Source organism: Rana temporaria, chromosome 4 (assembly GCF_905171775.1).
Source record: "Rana temporaria chromosome 4, aRanTem1.1, whole genome shotgun sequence".
NCBI lineage: Eukaryota > Metazoa > Chordata > Amphibia > Anura > Ranidae > Rana > Rana temporaria.
Window position 1 is genome coordinate 281,784,433 of NC_053492.1, and position 21,831 is coordinate 281,806,263.

A 21,831-nucleotide genomic window follows, 5' to 3' on the forward strand; every position below is an offset into this window, starting at 1 on the left:
CGCCGCCGTAACTTAGAAAGGCGAGTACTGTATTCACAAAGAAGTTACGCCTTTAGTTACAGCGGCGTAGCGTATATCGGGCAGCGTAAGCCTGCCTAATTCAAAAGAGGCTGGTTGGGGCGTTCTCTATGCTAACTAATCGTGACCCCACGTATTTGACGTTTTTTACGAATGGCGCATGCGCCGTCCGTGAAAGAATCCCAGTGCGCATGTTCCAAATTACGCCGCAAATCGTCAATGCTTTAGACGTGAGCATAACTTACGCACAGCCCTATTCGCGAACGACTTACGCAAACGACGTAAAAAATTTGACGGTGGGCCGACGTCCATACTTAACATTGCATATGCCTCATATAGCAGGGGTAACTTTACGCCGGAAAAAGCCTTACATAAACGACGTAAAAAAATGCGCCGGGTGTACGTACGTTTGTGAATCGGTGTATCTACCTAATTTGCATATTCCTCGCGTAAATCTACGGAAGCGCCACCTAGCGGCCAGCGTAAATATGCAACTAAGATACGACGGCGTAAGAGGCTTACACCAGTCGGATCTTAGCTAAATTCCGGCGTATCTTGTTTTCTGAATACAGAAAAAAGATACGCCGGAGCATCCTAGAAGTTACGCGGCATATCAAATAGATACGCCAGCGTAACTTCTTTGTGGATCTGGCCCCATATGTACAATAATGTTTAGCCAGGGTTCTGCTTTAATGACAACAACAAAAACCTGGGGAATGCCCAGGGAAAAACCAAGCCTTCTTACCGACCAGCTTGCAGAACAACCAATTAACCTGTCTACCATTATGCATTAAAAACTAGTGTTGCTCACAAATATTCGTATTGCGAATATTCGGCTCGAATATGGCATATTCGAGTATTCGCGATATATTTCGAATTTCGCAATGAATATTCGCAATTCCGAATATTCACATTTTTCAATTTTATTTTTAAAACAGATCACATCCTATCGACGTCTAAAAGCATTGCTGGTATGATTAGAGACCCTGGGCCGAGTAGCTAAGCTGAGGCGATCCTTTTATGTTGCCGAATATAAAAAAAAAAATTGCGGATTTTCGCTAATGCGAATGCGAAAATGATTGCGAATTTTCGATAACTGTGGTAGGAGAACTCTGATTGTCTCTGATGCAAAAGGGGGGGGCTTTGTGTATGTTTCTGTTATGAATATTTGTATGTTTGATATTATTTTTTTTTGTAAGAAGGAAAAAATTGCGCATACCTTAAAAAAAGGGGAGAATACAGCAGCAACTCAAAAATGTTATACAACATAAATTAATACAAGACAGAAAATGGAGTCGCTCTACAAGAATAAAAAATATGTCTAGTGACAAGACATGTGGGCAAATTATAAAATAAGCAAGCGCAAATAACTTGTGAAATACACAGTGAAACAAATATATAAAGAAATATAGTCCCAATAATAGAAAAATAATCTTTCATAAAAATGTCTTTGATATGTGAAGTGAAAAAAAGTCCAAAGCATGCAGCATGAACGTGTTCAATCTTCAAGGTGTTTGATTGACAAACGGCTGTGACAGATGGATAGAGTAAAGAATCACCACCAATGCAAAACACTTTTTATTTTTTATTGTAAAATATCACGAATATTCTGAGCCAATCAGAGTGCTCCTTCCGCATTTGCCGAATATTCGCAATTATTTTCTATTGTAAAATATCAAGAATATTCTGAGCCAATCAGAGTGCTCCTTCCGCATTTGCCGAATATTCGCAATTATTTTCTATTGTAAAATATCAAGAATATTCTGAGCCAATCAGAGTGCTCCTTCCGCATTTGCCGAATATTCGCAATTATTTTGTATTGTAAAATATCACGAATATTCTGAGCCAATCAGAGTGCTCCTACCGCAGTTATCGAAAATTCGCAATTATTTTCGCATTCGCAATAGCGAAAATTCGCAATCATTTCATTTCGATAAAATATCACGAATATTCAAATTTAGCGAATATATCTAGAATATTCGACTATATATTCGAGATATATCGCGAAATCGAATATGGCGTATTCTGCTCAACACTATTAAAAACAGGGGTTTTGTCCGCACGCATTTGCAAACGCATGCATGAGCCACAGAGCCACGCCAAGGCACCCTGTAATCTGTGGTCCTAACACTAAACAATGAGCGTCCCCACAGTGGAGGCACATGCATTTAAATGGATAGAAAGGGGCAGGTGAACTGAAGGGGAGCCACCCCTCCTTAAAGGTACAGGAGCACACCACAAACCCAGCATGTAGCACAGGGGTCTTCAAACTACGGCCCTCCAGTTGTTCAGGAACTACAATTCCCATCATGCCCCAGTCATGTCTGTGAATGTCAGAGTTTTACAATGCCTCATGGGATGTGTAGTTCCGCAACAGCTAGAGGGCCGTAGATTGAGGATCCCTGATGTAGCACAATGGCTGCAAAGGTGTTGGTGCACTGCTGGACCAATATAAACACCGCAGGTGAATCATAAACGTGTCTACCACCCCCATCTGCTTTAATGACAATAAACTTTATTTCATATGAGCAGTTGTCATTATTTGGAAGGTGCATCATCCAGGGATGTTTGTTGCTAGTCTAGTGAGTCACTCACTTGGAACAAGCATGTACATATTAGACATCCTGACACCTGACATGCCTAAGTTTACTGTAGGTCATTGCTTCCCCAAAGTAAGAAGGAAAGATAGTATGACAGCCCTGGAGTTTTCAACTTTAAAAAAAACAATCAGCAATGAGAACTCTTATATTTTTATCCTGTCTGGTTCTTTTTAAAGTGCTACATGTAACCACAGCCTTTAATCTCAATCCTTGGCTAAACTTAAATACGATCAACTGACTTCTTAAAATCGGATATGGAATTATTACAATGAAACATTTTGGTGGCTACCTTATACAGTAAAACCTTGGTTTGAGAGTGTTTTGCAAGACAAGCAAAATGTTTTAATAAATTTTGCCTTGATATACAAGCGATGTCTTGATATAAGAGTAGAGTCATGTCACAACTGAGTATAAAAAAGAAGAGAGGAGCCTCTAAGTGTAGCAATATGGTTATATTTAATGAAGGTACAACATTTAGCAACTTATTGAAGTGTATCTGTGGCAATTTATTTTTACTTGACCTACATCTACTCCTTTATTTCCACAGTATGCTGTCTGGCTCGTGGTGTGGATAGCTTGGAATGTATTTATTATCTGTTTCTATTTGGAAGCTGGGGACCTTTCCAGGGTAAGTTGACAGTTTCATGAATATTGTCTTGAAATGCCATTTTAGGTAGTGGGCAGCAGAATATTGTGGAGTATTCCACTCCACGCAATGATTTATTTTTTTTTTCAAATAAGAACTGAACAAAAGCTTCCACAACTGCCAAAAACTGAACAGGTGTGTTTATCATTTCCTTTTAGAGCACCTCCAACCCCATTGGTAGAAATAAATAAATAGTTATAAATATAAAATCTATTAATGAATGTTGTGTTATTTATTTTTTTGCTTCACACTGTGTGAGAAATTTACTAAAACTAGAATGTGCAAAATATGGTGTAGCTCTGCATACAAGCCAATCAGCTTCCAGGTTTTATTGTTATAGCTTAACTACTTCAATACTGGGCACTTTCACCACCTTCCTACGCAAGCCAATTTTAAGCTTTCAGTGCTGTCAATGACAATTGGGCAGCCATGCAACACTGTACCCAAACAAAATGTAAAGCTTTCTTTTGGCGGTATTGAATCACCACTGGGTATTTCATTTTTTGCTAAGCAAACGAAAAAAGACCAACATTTTTTTTTCTTAATTTCTGTTATAAAATTTAATAAATCAGTAATTTTTCTCCTTCACTGATGTGTGCTGATGAGGCTGCACTGATAGGCACTGATTGACACTGATGAGGAGGCCCTAATATGCAGCATTGATGGGCACTGATGGACACTAATGGGCAGCACTTATGAACACTGAAGGGCGGCACTGAAATGCAGCATTGATAGGCACTGATATGAAGCACTTATGGGGACTAATGGGCAGCAGGTATGGACACTGATGGGCAGCACTAATGGGCACTAATAAGCAGCACTGATGGGCATTACTAGGCGGCACATGATGGGCACTGACAGGTGGCACAGATGGGTGGCATAAATAGGCACCAATGATTAGGAGTCACTGATGGGCAGAGCAAGGCAGGTGGTCACTGATTGGCATCACTGGTGGGCACTGGTAAGCATCACTGGTGGGCATCTCTGATGGGCACTGACAAGCGTTAGTAATGGGGCAGATCTCCCCTGTGAAGAAAGCCGCGTATTGGCTCTACTCACGTGCTGTCAGTATGAGGAGAGGAATGCCGGTAATCTGTATTTCCTGCATTTCCAACTGTGATCAGCTGGGATTGGACACAGCTGATCACATGGTAAAGAGCCTACATCATAGGCTCTCTACTGATATTCTGAAGGACGTCATATGACATCCAATCAGAATGAGAAAGCCCCCACCCGGCCTTTCATTCTGCTATAGGCTGAGCGGAAGCTGAAGTTAAGCTCATTGGCTACCATGCACAGTTGCACCAGATTCTGGGTGTTCCAGTTTTAGTAACCCCCCCCCCCCCCCGTGTGTACTGTGTACCTGAACACTTAAGGTCCATTCATTGCTCACTGAATTGCACCTAAGCGCATGCATTTTTATACATCGAGGCAAAACGAATGGGCTGTAATGCACCTTAACCAAAAATATCGACCCTACTGCATTTTTTGCAATGCAAAGCAAGACACATTGTACTTTGTCATGCATTGCGGTGCACTAAAATGCAAGTTCTTTCTGGACGTAATTTAGGGTGAAATAAAATCAATGACACTACAATGCACACAAGTGCAAGGTTCACTATAACAATGCCAGCAGTATGAAGTCCTTAAAGTCTAAAATAATGTTTTTTTCTATCACTATGGCTATCTTTTATTACATTTTCCTTTGCATTTTATTTTTCATTATGGTACAATGAGGCCTTTTACAAAAAAAATTGATATTTTTTTATCATTTATTTATGGCAAACAGCAGGGCATATAGACAGCAAAATCCTAATCCAAATTGGTGTCTGCTTTAGCTCTTTTGTTCTGCTGCTGCTCATTAGCTTGTTCTGTAAGCTGGTGCAGAAGCAATGTTTGTTTGCAGTGGAGAGCATAGGATGGAAGTAATAAGGGTGTTCATTATAAATCCTTCTTTATTAATTTATGTATTTATCTATGTATATGTAAGGCTATATCAGTCAGTTTTTTGTGCTGTGCACCAGGAAAGCAATAATGTTGTTGTGCCTCTGTGATGTAGGTAGGTGCTGTTTTACATAGTAAATCATTTGGAAAGTGATCGTACACTTTTCTGCTTAATTGTTTGTCTTTTTATAGTATCAATAAAATCAATATGGTTTATTTATTAAAGGATTAAAGGCTGTAAACTTAGCTTAGTGAATGAGGTGAAACTGTGCTGTCCTGTTTTATTTTTTTACATTTATTTTTTGCTTACATTGCTAGATAATCAGCTTAATAAATATAGGGTAATTTTGTTCACTCTAAGTGAAAATTGACTTTGCTAAATGAATAACCTTTACTAAATCAACGTCTTTGTGTTTTGAACTTGTAGGGAATTGTCAGAACAAATGATGTGACTTGAAAAAACACTTGTAAGGATGAATTTGTTGTTTTTGCTTGTGTAACGTACTGAAAATGGGTTACTTTGTATCGTAAACTTTCAGCACAATGGTGCTTTTGATTTACAGTAAATTCCTTTATAATGTAATATGGCTTTTATATGATAAATATTGCAAAGGAAATAGCAATTACTAAAATGAAAATTAGAACGCCGGACAAAACGTTGTTTTAGTTTTGGGCACACAGAGAGTGAAAGGAAATCTTCTGAACATGGACGCAGCAATAAGGCTTCGTACACACGGTAGGTTAACCAGAGGACAACGGTCTGATGGACCGGTTTCATTGGTCAAAACCGATCGAGTGTGGGCCCCATAGGTTATTTAACCATCGGTTAAAAAAAAGCCAACTTGCTTTAAATTTAACCGATGGATTCCTAACCGATAGGTCAAAACCGATCGTTAGTAGGCACGACCATCTGTTAAAAATCCACGCAGGCTCAGAAGCATTGAACTTCATTTTTTTCAGCACGTCGTTGTGTTTTACGTCACCGCGTTCTGACACGATCGGTTATTTAACCGATGGTGTGTGGGCGCGACGGACCATCAGTCAGCTTTATCGGTTAACCGATGACAACGGTCCTTCAGACCGCTCTCATCGGATGGACTAATCGTGTTTACGAGGCTTAAGAAGATCTGTTCCTCCCCAACTGTATTAAAAGAAACATTTTTATGGTTGTTTGTTTCCACAGTGGGGAGATTTCCCTCAAGTTCTCTCTCAGTAACCATGTTGTGTATCTAACTATCCTCAGTAGGTAGACAGCGATACAAACCTGCATGAATTTTTCTGTGACATAGTGGGGTTGATTTACTAAAACTGGAACACTCAGAATCTGGTACAGCTCTGCATGGTAGCCAATTAGCTTCTAATTTCTGCTTGTTCAATTAAGCTTTGACAATAAAACCTGGAAGCTGATTTTGTGTTTGTGCACCTCCCATTTCAATAAACCCCCCACGGTGTTTAAGTCCAAAACAAGTAATCTGGTTTTATTACCTGTATGCAGAAGTTGTAAATACAGAGCTATTTTGAACATCGGAGTTCTGCTTTTTGTACATTATTTTTTTATTATAATGGACATAATAGTGATAGATTGGAGTATATTGACCGGGTAAATGGAATAGCCATTTATTTAATCAAACATTTATTCACGATTGTCAAAGCATGTGTTTCTGATTTGCTATGTATGTATACTGTATATACATATGTATATGTCTGTGTGTATACTGTATGTATGTATGTATGTATATATATATATATATATATATATATATATATATATATATATATATGTATATATTGGTTAGGTAATATTAGCAATGTATTTTGACTTGATTTCAATAGCCTATATTTTTATGTATCAAAATATAGGATGTGACCAGTTTCACATTCTGTTCCTGAACAAATGTCATTCACACCTTTAGCTGTGAAAAGGCCTATCTCTGGGTTTTTTCCCAGGGAACTCTGGAAGTGACATATATATATATATATGTTAAATGTTCATCAATGGATATCACCAAAGAATTGTACTCAATTGCCACCCCCCTTTGAAAATGTATAAATTGGTTAGATGCTCTCAGCCTGGGTAGAACAGAAATTTTGAATGTATGTCAATATATATATATATATACACACTGTTCTCCAAGCTTTTAGAGTTTTCTAGAGGCTTGCTTGTATATTAAATACATCTTTTTTAAATTAATTCGGATTCAGCAGTCAACATGTTATTGGAAACCCCTAGTCTGTGGGGTTCCCTGTCAATTTGATACACTATATTACAAAAAGTATTGGGACGCCTGCCTTTACACGCATATGACATTTAATGACTTCCCAAGTCTTAGGCCGTAGGGTTCAATATTAAGTTGGCCCACCCTTTGCAGCTATAACAGCTTCAACTCTTCTGAGAAGGCTGTCCACAAGGTTTAGGAGTGTGTATATGGGAATATTTGATCATTCTTCCAGAAGCGCATTTGTGAGGTCAGGCACTGATGTGGATGAGAACGCCTGGCTCGCAGTCTCCAATATAATTCATCCTACAGGTGTTTTATCGGGTTGAGGTCAGGATGCTGTGTAGGCCAGTCAAGTTCCTCCACCTCAAAGTTGCTCATCCATGTCTTCATAGACCTTGCTTTGTGCACTGGTCCAAATCATTTGGTGGAGGGGGGATTATGGTGTGGGGTTGTTTTTCAGGGGTTGGGCTTGGCTCCTTAGTTACAGTGAAGGGAATTTTTAGGGCGTCAGCATACCAAAACATTTTAGACTATTTTATGCTCTTAACCTTGTTGGAACAGTTTGAGGATGGCCCCCTTCCTGTTTCAACATGACTGCACACCAGTACAAAAACAACGTCCATTAAGACATGGATGAGTGAGTTTGGGGTGGAGGAACTTGACTGGCCTGTACAGTATCCTGACCTCAACACGATAGAACACCTTTGATATGAATTAGAGTGGAGACTGTGAGCCAGGCCTTCTTGTCCATTTTAGTGCCTGACCTCACAAATGTGCTTCTAGAAGAATGGTCAAGCATTCCCATAGACACACTTCTAAACCTTGTGGACAGCCTTCCCAGAAGAGTTAAAGCTGTTACAGATGCAAATAGTGGGCCAACTCAGAATTGAACCCTGCGCACTAAGACTAGGATGCCATTAAATTCATGTGTGTGTAAAGACAGGTGTCCCAATACATTGGTAATATAGTGTAAGTGTTCTTGTATGAGAACGGCTCAAACCAGAAGTGTAACTTTGTACTGTAATGGGTCATTTATATACCACAATCTTAATTTTAAAGAAGAGAGAAAGGGTGCTGTCCTGACACTTATAGTGCTTAAATAAACTATAAAGATATACAAGTGAGTGTATAGCTTGTATAGCGGTGCAAATTTGCTGTCCCCTCAATATAACTCTAACACACAGCATTATTGTCTAAACCCCTGGCAAACAAAGTGAGTGCACCCCTAAGGGAAAATGTCCAAATTTGGCCCAATTAGCCATTTTCCCTCCAGGTGTCATGTGACTTATTAGTGTTGCAGCACTGCCTTAACCCTCTTGGGCAAGGAGTTCACCAGAGCTTCATATGTTGCTACTGAAGTCCTCTTCCACTCCTCCATTATGACATCACAAAGCTGGTGGATGTTGGAGAGCTTGCGCTCCTCCACCTTCTGTTTGAGAATGCCCCACAGATGCTCAATAGGGTTTAAGTCTGGAGACATGCTTGGCCAGTCCATCACCTTTACTCTCAGCTTCTTTAGCAAGGCAGTGGTCATCTTGGAGGTATGTTTGGGGTTGTTATGTTGGAATACTGCCCTGTGGCCCAGTCCCTGAAGGGAGGGGATCATGTTCTGTTTCAGTATGTCACAGCACATGTTGGCATTCATGGTTCCCTCAATGAATCGTAGCTCCCCAGTGCCGGCAGCACTCGTGTAGCCCCAGACCATGACACTCCCACCACCATGCTTGACTGTAGGCAAGACACACTTGTCTTTGTATTCCTCACCCGGTTGCCGCCGCACACATTTGACACCATCTGAAACAAATACGTTTATCTCATCAGACCACAGGACATGGTTCCAGTAATCCCTTTCCTTAGTCTGCTTGTCTTCAGCAAATTGTTTTCAGGCATTCTTGTGCATCTTCTCTAGAAGAGGCTTCCTTCTGGGACAACAGTCATGTAGACCAATTGAATGCAGTGTGTGGTGTATGGTAGAAGCACTGACAGGCTGAGCCCCCCCACCCCTTCAACCTCTGCAGCAATGCTGGCAGCACTCATATGTCTATTTCCCAAAGACAACCTCTGGATATAACGCTGAGTGCCCCCTCCTGAACCATACCAGGTCACATGCCGCAACATGGGTCACATGCCCTCAACATGGGTCATGGGGACAAGAGCTTCTTCCTGATAACCCTGGGCTGTGGTTGTCAGGATCTTTATCAAAATCTGGAAGCCCCCTTTAACAAGAGGACCCCCAGATTTCCTCCCCATGTAAATGTGTTTTGGGTACATTGTACCCCTACCCATTCACCGAAAAGTGTCAAAAAGTAAAAACCACAACAGACAGTTCTTGACAATTTCTTTATAAAAAAAAAAAGTGTCCCACGATGTCCATCCATTTTCAATCATGCTGCCCGATGGACCAAAAAAAAGAAGCTCTGCCTCGATGGGAGGCCTTCCAGCGACTGCTGTCTCTTGGCTTTGACAGATGTTATATAGGCAAGACGGGGCCATCCAGTGATGTATCTGAGTGACCCCGCCCACTTCTGATGTAATTTTATGTCATGTGACGTCAGAAGGTGGCCGGATCATCCAATTATGTCAGCAGGTGGCCCCCCTTGCCTATATATGAGCTGTCAAAGTGAAAATGTCCATCGGGTGACGTGATTGAAGATGGATGGACATCGCGGGACACTTTTTTTTTTTTTAATAAAGGAATTGTCAAAAACTGTCTGACGCTTTTTTAGGTGAATGGGTAGGGGTACAATGTACCTGATGCCCATTCATATAGGTGGGTGGGATCTGGGGGCCCTCTTGTTAAAGGGGGCCCCCAGAGCCTGGTATGTGGACTGGTATGGATCAGGAGGGGGGCGCTCACTCCCCCCCATCCTGACCTCCAGGCTGCATGATCAGATAAGGGTCTGGTTTGGATTGTGAGGGGGACCCCACGCCAATTTTTATTTTATTTATTTTATTTTATTTTTGGCGTGGGATTCCCCTTAATATCCATACCAGGCCGAAATTGCTGGGGAGCCAGCAATACATTACAGTCGCGCGCAAGTTTAAATATTTTTTTTCCTTTAAAAATTGTATTATTGCTGTGGTACTGTTCTACACATTGCACAGATGCGACATTTTACAGGCAGACTAAGGGGACCCCACGGCACGATATTTAAAGGAATATTTAATTTTTATTGTTTCACTTTAAACATTATTAAAATCACTGCTCCTGAAAAAATAATCATTTAAAAACTTTGTTTTGCATTGATACATGTCCCCTGGGGCAGTACCCGGGTCCCCATACACTTTTAATGGTAATAACTTGTATATAAGCCTTTAAAATTGGCACTTTTATTTTTTTGTGTTCATGTCCCATAGGCTTTAAAAGGAGATTGGCATGTTCACTCAAACTTTTTGCCTGTTTGCGTTGTTCTGGTGCGAACGGAACCAGGGTGGGGGGGTTCGGTCTATCCATAGTGAGGACTAAGGAGCTCAGTACTACAACACTAGCAGAGTAATATGATTTGATTCCTTTTGTAATAGTCCAAAGATCATTTGAAAAGACTGTGGTAGAAAGAATAGTCCCAAACTAGATGTTCCGTGAGAAGACTTAAAGACAAATCTCCAATAGAGACAGTCCAGTGAGATCCTTAAAACACCACCACCACTCATGCAATGAGCAAGTGAAACTCTTACCAGACAACGCTGGATAATAAGCGTTGTATCAAAAGCTTTGAATCACAGCAGGGGTTAGGTCCAATCCAAACCTCATTAGATATCCACTCATATATGAGAAAAGAGACAGACAGCCGCCCATAGCATAATTCCGTTTGGTTTTAATAATAAAAATAATATGTAATAAAATGTGCACTTACACTTTAAACGAGTAAGTCAGGCAATACAGATGACAACACTCATCGTACGGTCAGATCACAAAAACGAGCATCCAGGGCGGCGTCCACCGCTCGGTTCACATTCGTTTCTCCCGCTGCGCTGAGTAAACACACAGACGTGACGATCTACGTGATGATGTTACTCTGATGGACAGTCGTACCAACCAACCCAGACGCGTTTCATCATAGGATTGACTTCATCTGTGGGACCCACAGATGAAGTCAATCCTATGACGAAACGCGTCTCACGGAACATCTAGTTTGGGACTATTCTTTCTACCACAGTCTTTTCAAATGATCTTTGGACTATTACAAAAGCATTTTAATTCCACAAAGAAGCGCTGCTGTACATATATATATTGTCTATATGTTGTTTTTTATTTTATGGCTATCTGTTTATATGACAGAAATTAAGTAGCAGCTCTAACTTTTATTAGTTTGATTGTAAGGGAGGTGTATTGTAGATTTGCATATCACCTCTCATATTGTTTGGTTATATTTGTTATTTATCTGCTCCCACAAGCGCTGAGAGCTTGGGGAAGGGCTGTTAGCGTTGATTTACATGATTTGATTCCTGCCTAGTAATATCCAGAGACATTGAGTAGCAGTTGTGGCTAGGGGTGATAAGCTTGGCTAGGGGTGGTAAAGGGCATTATTTATACAATATTTTGGCAAATTGTTATGCCAGTACATGTTTTCTGTTGACCTCCTGTGTTCAGTTTGTACACTAAACTGTGTGAAACCACATGTTATATGAGAATATAGTGTTGGGTGGTTGTACACTTGTGTGGCACAATGGCCATGAGAACCACTGCTGCTTGCTTACTACCACTACAATGACTCTTTTTTTAAATGTTATAAAAATCGAGCTTTGATCAGAGACAAGGACAACTCAGAGGTTATAGTTTATTTAATAACTAAAGTTGCCCATCCCTTAACAAATTTTTTTTGCATGCTTTTCCTGAGTCAACAACTATTCAGTTTTGGATTGTGTGGGGTGGAAGATTGCCAGGTTCAAGACTGGACACTGCTTTCTGGGAGGATGCCACATGCATACCTGGGCTCAAAAGCAATGGCTTCAACAGGGCAATTACAAGTAGGTGGGGGGAGGTGTGGCTAGTAAGAATGGGCAAATTGACAGATTCTCTTTAACGTTCAATAAATTATAGCACCATAAAGAATTTGGTAAACTTTGAAAATTCCCGTTGACTCTAGTCAAACACATATGTGATTTTACCACAACTAATATATGTTACAGCCCATCTTTGGGAAAAAAAATTATCTATATGCGGTAGGGATCTTTGTGGGCTGTTTGCAATATGTATACATTTATTCACTTCCTTATGTATAAACAACACTTATTTATCTAAAATTTGAATAATTATAATGAGAAAGTGTTTTTGTGAAGTGCCAGTCTTGTATGCTCTTATAGCCAGTGATGTTTAGTGCAAATGACTTTTTGTTTGAAATGCAAAATTTTCACTTAGCACATTACAAAAAATCTTTTGAGGCTACAATGCTTTATATGCTGTCATTTTTGGCATATTGCTTATTAGCCAGCTATTCACATTTCACATTTGTATTTTCATTTCATGCATTCAGGGCTGAGAATAAATATGACATCAACCCATAATGATACCCATAAGTATTTCCTCTTGTTATAAAATGACAAGCCAAGGCTGAAAAATATATTACATTAAATTAGTTTAAAATAGAGATTTAAAATTGAGAATAAAACATACCCTTCAGGCAACTAATGAATAAAAGTATAGCTTTATTCAAAAGCCTCCACAGGAGGTACATTTATAGTGCTCTTTTGTATTGACAAAATTCAAACCTATTAGTATCACTTTAGAAAAACATAAATTATACTTGATATCACAAGCTTCCAACTAATGTGATATACTAAGCCCAGTATCGCTTTGAACTAAATGTCGCTAGAGGGATTTCCACAGCAATAAACTGTATGTTTTAACCTTGACATTTCAACAGGAAAATTTTGGTATACTTTTTAGCGAATACATAACTTTTTGTGTCACTGCATTCACAAGAAGTAGATTGTTTGCATTTAAAAATAGTAGAACCAGTGCATCAAATAAATAATATGTAAGAATATTAAAATATATATATATATATATATATATATATATATATATATATATATATATATATATATATACGAAAGCAGGTTTATGACTGCCAATGTGTTATGGATACATCACTTCCATGCTTTCAAGGAGTCGTTAACAAAAAAATAAACACACCACAACCTCAAAACTTGCATTTTATTAAATTAAATATAGAACACAACAGATTTCAGGCACTTTTGTTTTAGCATATGTATGAAGATGTACATAGCCTGGGCTATGTACATTTAAAGTACTGTATATCAACATATGATGAACAAGCATTAAAAGTACAAGCATTAAAAGTACTTTAAAAAAGACTGCCATTCTTTTCTGCAGCTAGAACCATTGTGCATAAATACACTTAAAAAATAAATAAAAAATTCACAAAAGGGACACTGAAATCACAGCTCCTCTTGCATTTACTCTCTATGAAGAGAGAAAAAATCAGTCCTCTAATGCAAACAAGTATTGCATGCATTTAGACTTCATTTACATGGCTGTTGAACCTCTACTGAAGTTATCACACCTGTTTTCTAGGAGAAAGGTTGCTGCGTAATGATGAGTAAAATACTTGTGTATAGATGCACTTAAATGTGTAAAAATGCATATGCGTGTATAAGGATAATATGTTTTTCCCTTTTGTTTAGACTTAATTTACACACTTACAAACACGAATACATGCATAAGTGCATAAAGTGAAAGTTATAGACGCAGATATTCGGATCATTTGTTACCGATCGGTTTTCTATTATTCATTGTGGCGTTTTAAAAGATTTGCATATTGTAAGTGCATTTTTTTCAATAAATAAGCACAATTTTAAATACTACACCATGGTAAGCTTTCTATATGTTCTCTCTTATCATGCACACCATTGAATGAGTGACCTGAAATTTTAAAGAGGCCAGAGCCCAATTACATTATGGTACAGTAGCATAAATGATACCTTGAGAGTCCATAGTGGATAGGAGGTTAGGAAATCATCTTTATAGCAAAGAGTTGATGGATGATGACAACTAGGTGCAGTTTCTGATGTATGAAGATGAGCGCTTGGAGAGCACAGAGGTGGCATGTGTGGTTTCAATTTAGAAGCAACTTAAACATACCAAGTGGTGTGGGACTTTATGACAATTAAAGAAAAAGTGTTGTTGAAGAGTTTTTTCTATTGCTAATTCTTTATGTTTCTAAACACCCATGTCTAGTCAATATGACCATATAACACTATTGATGGACTAATGAACACATAGAGCTAGATTCAGGTACCCTTTACATCGGCGTATCTATAGATACGCCGCGTAAGTTGAAAGATGCGCCGTCTTATCTATGCTTGCTATTCAGGGAGCTAGATACGCCTGAATTTCTGCTTCCTCCGACCGACGTAAGTCTTAGTAAGCCGTCGTATCTAGGGTGCATATTTACGCTGGCCGATAGGGGCGCTTCCGTAGATTTACGCGTAGAATATGTAAATGAGCTATATACGCCGATTCACGGACGTACTTTCGCCCACTACGCCGTTTACGTAAGGCTTACGTCCGGCGTAACTTTACCCCTGCTATATGAGGCGCAGCCAATGTTAAGGTATGGACGTCGGAACAGCCGTCGAATTTTACATCGTTTACGTAAGTGGTACGTGAATGGGGCTGTGTGTAGGTTACGTTCACGTTGAAATCATTGCGCCAATGTTTCTTAGGGAGTATATGCAACGTGATTCGGAGCATGCGTGCGCATGCGCCGTACGAACGGCAATTCATTTACATGGGGTAACGGCTAATTTAAATGAAGCACGCCCCCTACCTGCCTATCTTGAATTAGGCGGGCTTACGCCGGCCAAATTGCACTACGCCGGTGCAACGTATGGCGCGGGATCTTTCAGAATACTGTTCTGGGCTCCCTGATTTACGTCAGCGTAGCGCATATGAGATGCGCTACGCCGGCCAAAAGGTATGCCGCTGTACCTAAATCTAGCTCATGGTTTATGTGTCTTGTCTGGATTGCATAGTGATAAGAAGATAGGACTGTTTTAATTTATTTAGAATATTTTTTCACATACTTCATAAGTTGGTTAGCAGCATAGCAACTTAATATATTGTCACCTAATATGGTTGGCAACAAAGCAAGCATAAAATGGATTGACAATGGTAATAACACAGCTTAGCATGAGATGAAATTTGGCATCCAGATCAGCGTCAGCAGTAGCAAAGTTACCTCAAGTGCAGCAGAGAGAAGTACAGGTAGTAAGGTTTAACCTCCCTGGCGGTATGATTCTTTCTGGTTTTAGGTGCTGAAAGCGGTACCATTATTTTGCAAGGAAATTTGGCGTTTTACATTGTAGGCCTGTAATTCTTAGGAATAACTCACTTAAATCTGTCCAAGCAAGAGTCTAGTAGACATCTCGGGTATGATAAATTTTGAAAAACAAAATTATAAATTATAATATAATAAATAACTATAAATAACTATAACAAATAATAATATAATTATAATACAAATTATTCAATAATGTAATCAAATCAAAAACACAGAAATTTGCTCAGATGCAGAATTGTCGCTGTCATTACTTTTATTTTTTTTATGACGAATTTCCCCACAAATCACTATCGCTCAATTCTGCAAGTGATTATAATTTATTATTGCTGTTTCCTAGCTGCTCTTAAACCACTTTTGACATAAAGGGACACTTTTTGGTTGCTATGGACAATCTACAGTTTGCAGGCAGAAAGAACAGTTTGTATTATACAAAAGTACATGCAGGGCACTGGTCAGACCACTAGGGACAAAGGGGATGTGTATTTTTTACATACAGTACTGTAATCTGTAAGATTACAGTATACTGTATGTAATGTGTTTATTTACTTTTTTTTATTTGGCGCCGTTCTCCGCCCCCGTGCTTTGTAACGCCGCAGGGAATGGAGTTTGGCGGCACACAGGCACTGTGTGAATCGAGCGAGGACGCTGCTCGCTCACACAGCGGGGAGGCATCGCAGGATCCAGGGACAAGGTAAGTAAACGATGCCTGTGGACACTGCGAGGCGATCCCGAATCTGCTCGGGGATACCGCTTTTGGTACTGAAATCTTACCCCGAGCCAGACTCGGGAATACCGCCAGTGGGTTAATCTACAGAGTGCTGGAAATATACTGCAAGAGCGCATTTATTGCAGCGATGCTAGTCCTAAATTGACATGGTGACATTGACATGGTGCAAAAGAGGATGTAAGTGGAGGGGGCAATGGAACAAAGAGGGTTTGCAGAATAATTACAATGAGATGCCCTTCTACCAGCTATCATTGGGGTCATTTAAGAGTGTTGGTGCATGTAATGACAGTCCCAGTTAACCTGTAGGCAATATAGGTACAGCATAGGCATGGTACAGTCTTGAATGGTGTCCTGCTTCGGCTCAGTCCCTGCTAGCAGTATCCTTAATGGGTGAATAGCTCTCTCACCATTCCTCGGGGGGCTGGAGTGACCTTCTATTATAGACAGGGGGGTGTTGGTCTCTCTCTGAAAGCCTCCAGTGATCAACAGTGATAAGCAGAGGGTGAGTGGACACTCTAGTCTCCCTGTGGCAGTGGTGCAGGTACTGTAATATGGGCGATACTGCACTGCCCCAAAGTGTCCACACTCTTGGTCTCAGGTTCATACATCCACTTGGTATGGTCTCCCATTGACAGTATAATTCCCAGACAGAGTTGGTCTCTCTCTAACTCACTTGGTGTCAAGAGGAAGAACTTTCCCAGGCAGTTAAAAAGCATCTTCCCACTCATCAAGCTGCATAGTGCCTCTTGAGATCTGTAGTTTATGGAGTACATTCATTCCATTATATGGCTGCCATCTCAAACTACAACTCCCAGGATTCTGAGCACTATGTATAGAAGTCTATGCACATGCTTGGCTTTAGCTCTCCTCCTGCTGTGTGGATAATGGTGCAGCATAACATCAGTATTGTAGTAGAGGGTGAGAAGAATAAACGACAATGTCTACTTCTGCATGTTGCTGTATCCCAGCACCTGGCTACATAGAGCTTTGCTGTGATCTTTGGAGATTATTTTTTACAGTACTTGTGTACTGCTAGGTAGGACAGTAATGGCTTGTTGTAAGGCAATTTTACTGCTTGTAAAGAACATGTTCAACCTTTAATATCTACAGGTGGATCATTTAAATTAATATCTGTCTAAGATATTGCACTTTTTTTATAAGTAAAGTTTGCAGTCCTATAGGCAAAATAGAAGTGGAGAGCAGTATGATCAATCTTCAACTAATTGATTGCCACAGGTATGTTTTTTTTTAGAGGATAACTGTACTTCTAAAACATAATGGCTCTTTCAATGTTACTTAGCAAATATAAACACATCCCCCTGCTTTTTCTTTCTTTCTGGCTTAAGAACTGTCATCACAGACCCCAGACAATGACTTAACAACAAGCAAGGTGCTTTCCTCAGATGTCTGTTTAATTCAGTGTCAGGAGTCATACATTATGTTTTCTCTGATGCCCTGCCCTTATGTAGTCAATGGAAATCACAAACTTTTAGGCCTCGTACAGACGAACGAACATGTCTGCTGAAACTGGTCTGCTGACCAGTTTCAGCAGACATGTTCGGTCGTGTGTACGGCCGATCGGACAGGTTTCCAGCGGACATTTGTCCACCCGACTGTTTTCGAGCGGACACATGTTTCTTAGCATGCTAAGAAACATGTCCGCTGGAATCCTGTCCGCCGGACATGTTCGCTCGTCTGTACAGACTCACCGTACATGTCCGAGCGGCCGCCATCCCTCGCATGCGTCGAATCACTTTGACGCATGCGTGGAAGCATTGACCTTCCAGCGTCGCGCACGTCGCCGCGTCATCGTCGCGGCGACAGCGCGGACATGTCACTGCGCTGTCTGTCCGCGCGGATTTCTGACAGAAATCTCCGAGGGGACATGTCCGCTGAAAACGATCCGGCGGACCGTTTTCAGCGGACTTTCCCCTCGTCTGTACGAGGCCTTAGAAGATTTTTTTTTGCATTGGTATGAATTGGGGAAATGGGTATGTGAGTTGTACTGTGACTTGTATATTGGCAAATATCTGGCAAATCTTCAGTAAGAGTTTCTACAAAAATACATTATAATACATGTTATTTATATGTGTGGTAACCATTATTCATTATTTTATGGTTGTAGTATCAATTTTAGAATGGAAAAAAACACAAGCTAATGTAAAAAGAATGTTATGTAATGGAAAGTGTTGCATCTTACATTTATTTATTTAAAGATTTTGCAAAAAAATCGAAATAACTTAATATTCCTAAATTCCCATAAACATGTTTGAAAAAATAATCTGTAATCTCTAATCATGGTGCTCAATCACTAACAAATAGGGATTTTTCATATATTTTAGAAAATTACCACAATTCTTGTACCTTTACAGGTGATTTTGATTGTCATATAAAATCCTGATACTCTCTTTCTATGAATTTAGAACCACTATCATTATAAACACTACTGAGAATTATTTTTAGTACAATGGACTTTTTTGAGTGTGAATTGTAGAATTTTAATTTTGTGTATTAATTGATGTTATACAAAGTAGTGTTTGAATATTTTGTGTAAGTTTGTATATAGCTTTGATATAACCTAAAGAAGACCTACAATAAACTAATTGTTATTTAAAATAGCAATATGATATAATGCTATAGCAAAAAAAAAAGAATACAAAATACATTTTAATTTTGATTTGTCAGAAGCTCATAAACAAATTAGAATTTTTGAAATAACTTTGCATTTTTTGCTGCTTTTTGGCATACACAATAATGTTGGGCTTCTGTTGTCTTTTTAAATATACCATGCTTTTTTAAATTTATAAATGCGATAAGCCTTTTCAAAGTCTGAGTGAATAATCCGGTAGTCTTGCTAAACAGCCAGTAATGATTAGCCCACAATGTACCTACCCCTTGCAGTCTTACTGAAGTGTTCAAAATAACTGTGCACAGTTGCAAACCCTCACCATCTGCTGTAATTACTGTATTACTTGCTCTGGTGTGGCAATGCTGCAAAATGGGACTCAATAAGAAGCACTTGAATTGTGATCAATGCACTCTCAGAATGCCTAAAGAGTGACATCCTGACAGCTATTGTGAACCTGGATATTGGTTCTTATTTACAAATTACTTGCATTTGTCATCTGCTTCAGAAAAGTACTTGGCTCATCCTTGGATATTAGCTCATTTTGGTTGATGAAATATCATCAAAACATATAGAGGAAATTCATTTATCTTAAGTAAAACAAAATGTAGAAGCTACAAACATTGTAGCTGCTGACTGTTAAATAACAAACACTTACCAGACCATGGAGTCCAGTGCGGTGTTCCCCGTAGCCAGGTCTTGCTGGACTTTGGGTCCCTGATGCTGCCATCTTGGAGCTTGCTGTGACTTTCTGAAGTTACAGCTAAATCATGCCTTAGTTTACTGGATCTGTGAAATGTAAACAGGCTGGGTTCACCTCGAATCCTAACCCCATCCCTAAGGTACATAGACGTTCAATGTTAACTCCAATCAGGCATGTGAACAAATGCATGTGAATGACCTTATATATTCTGCAAATCCCTGAATAATATGCCAAGAATAACTAAATATCAGTAAACAGTCACTTAAATAGACTAGAATTTAAACTTTTCACAAATCTAAGTGGTCTGTAGAGGTCTGATTCCCTGACAATCCCTTAAAATGCGACTTATTATATGTCTTTAGAAACTACTGTGTCCCTATTTTTTACACAAGAGAGCATTCTATGTATAATTTCTATAACGTTGACACTAGGGTTGTCCCGATACCACTTTTTTAAGACCGAGTACAAGTACCGATACTTTTTTTCAAGTAGTCGCCGATACCGAATACCAATACTTTTTTTAAATGTCATGTGACCGTTTTCAAACCACAATACAGACTAAGGCCCCATACACACGAGAGAATTTATCCGCGGATACGGTCCAGCGGACCGTTTCCACGGATAAATCCTCTCAAAGATTTCCGCAGATTTCTATGCGATGGAGTGTACACACCATCGCATTGAAATCCGCGCGGAAATCCTCTGGCGATGACGTGTCGCGCCGTCGCCGCGATTATGACGCGGCGACGGGCGCGACGCTGTCATATAAGGAATTCCACGCATGCGTCAAATCATTACGACGCGTGCGGGGAATCCCTTTGGACGGATGGATCCGGTGAGTCTGTACAGACGAGCGGATCCATCCGTTGGAATGGATTCCAGCAGATGGATTTGTTGTGCATGTCAGCAAATATCCGATCTGCTGGAATCCATCCCAGGGGAGATATATCCGCGGAAACAGATCCGCTGGCGTGTACACACCATAGGATCTATCCGCAGAAACCCATTTGCTGGGATTTATCTGCGGATGGATTCTATCGTGTGTATGGGGCCTAAGGATATTTTCTTTAGAATTATGAAGAACTGGTACATCATGGTGTGGGGCTGTTTTTTAGCATACGGTACTGGAAAACTACATATCATTGAAGGAGTGATCACTGCCAGTGCCACCTATCAGTGCAGCTCATCGGTGCCAGTGCCCAAAAGTGCAGCTAGCCAGTGCCACCTATCAGTGCAGATCAGTGCCCATTAGTGCATCAGTGCAGGGAGGCAGCTTATTAGTGCATCTCATCAGTGCCACCCAATCAATGCCAGTGCCACCTATCAGTGCCATCCATTTATGAGTGCCATTCAATCAATGCCAGTGCCACCTATCAGTGCCATCCAATGGCACTGCAGCTGCCTGGACGTGTGGATTTATTATATAGCGGTCGTCGACCGGCCGCCGGGCCCTGGTGAGAGAATTAAGTTTGGGCCTATATTATGATGGGGGCCTGGAGCTGCAGCTCCATCAGCCCCACGGTTAATCTGGCCCTGCCTCTATGCACCGCTCGATGTCACAAAAAAAAAAAAAAAAAAAGTATTCTATTTTGGTATCGGGAGTATTTGCACGAGTACGAGTACTAGCGCAAATACTCGGTATCGGTCCCGATACCGATACTGGTATCGGTATCGGGACAACCCTAGTTGACACTATTCTAATTCATCCTGTTCATTATGTTTGTTGAGAGGACAAAAAAAGCTCATCATTTTTTGCCTTATCTTGGTTATAAAATTCTTAAGAATTTGCTGGGTGACTGACAGCCTTAACAATTACTGTCCTTTTATTTTGTGCAATGTATTTGGCAGACAGTTTTTGAAACACCAGCATGATAATTTTCTAATGGTGGCTGGATCCATAAACTAGTCTTAAACATCTTATGACATGTAATGTTTTATTTAAGATGATGCTACATTGGTACTTTACAAACATCAGCCTACATTTACAACAAAAAGTGGGGGCCCTGGACAACATATGAGATGATGGGTATATAGACTAATTG

The 21,831-nt window shown here is 39.9% G+C and overlaps 1 protein-coding gene across 3 annotated transcripts in view; it reads left to right on the forward strand.

Moving 5' to 3' along the window:
• NKAIN2 (sodium/potassium transporting ATPase interacting 2) overlaps positions 1-21,831 on the forward strand; it is a 1,108,432-nt gene that overhangs the window by 478,930 nt on the left and 607,671 nt on the right. For all 3 annotated transcript variants that reach the window (XR_005748699.1, XM_040350350.1, XM_040350351.1), the window contains exon 3: positions 3,166-3,246. Coding sequence is in view for 2 of the 3 variants with exons in the window: in XM_040350350.1 (XP_040206284.1) it covers positions 3,166-3,246 (81 nt within the window). In the remaining variant the exon portion in view is untranslated. The remainder of the gene's footprint in view (positions 1-3,165; positions 3,247-21,831) is intronic.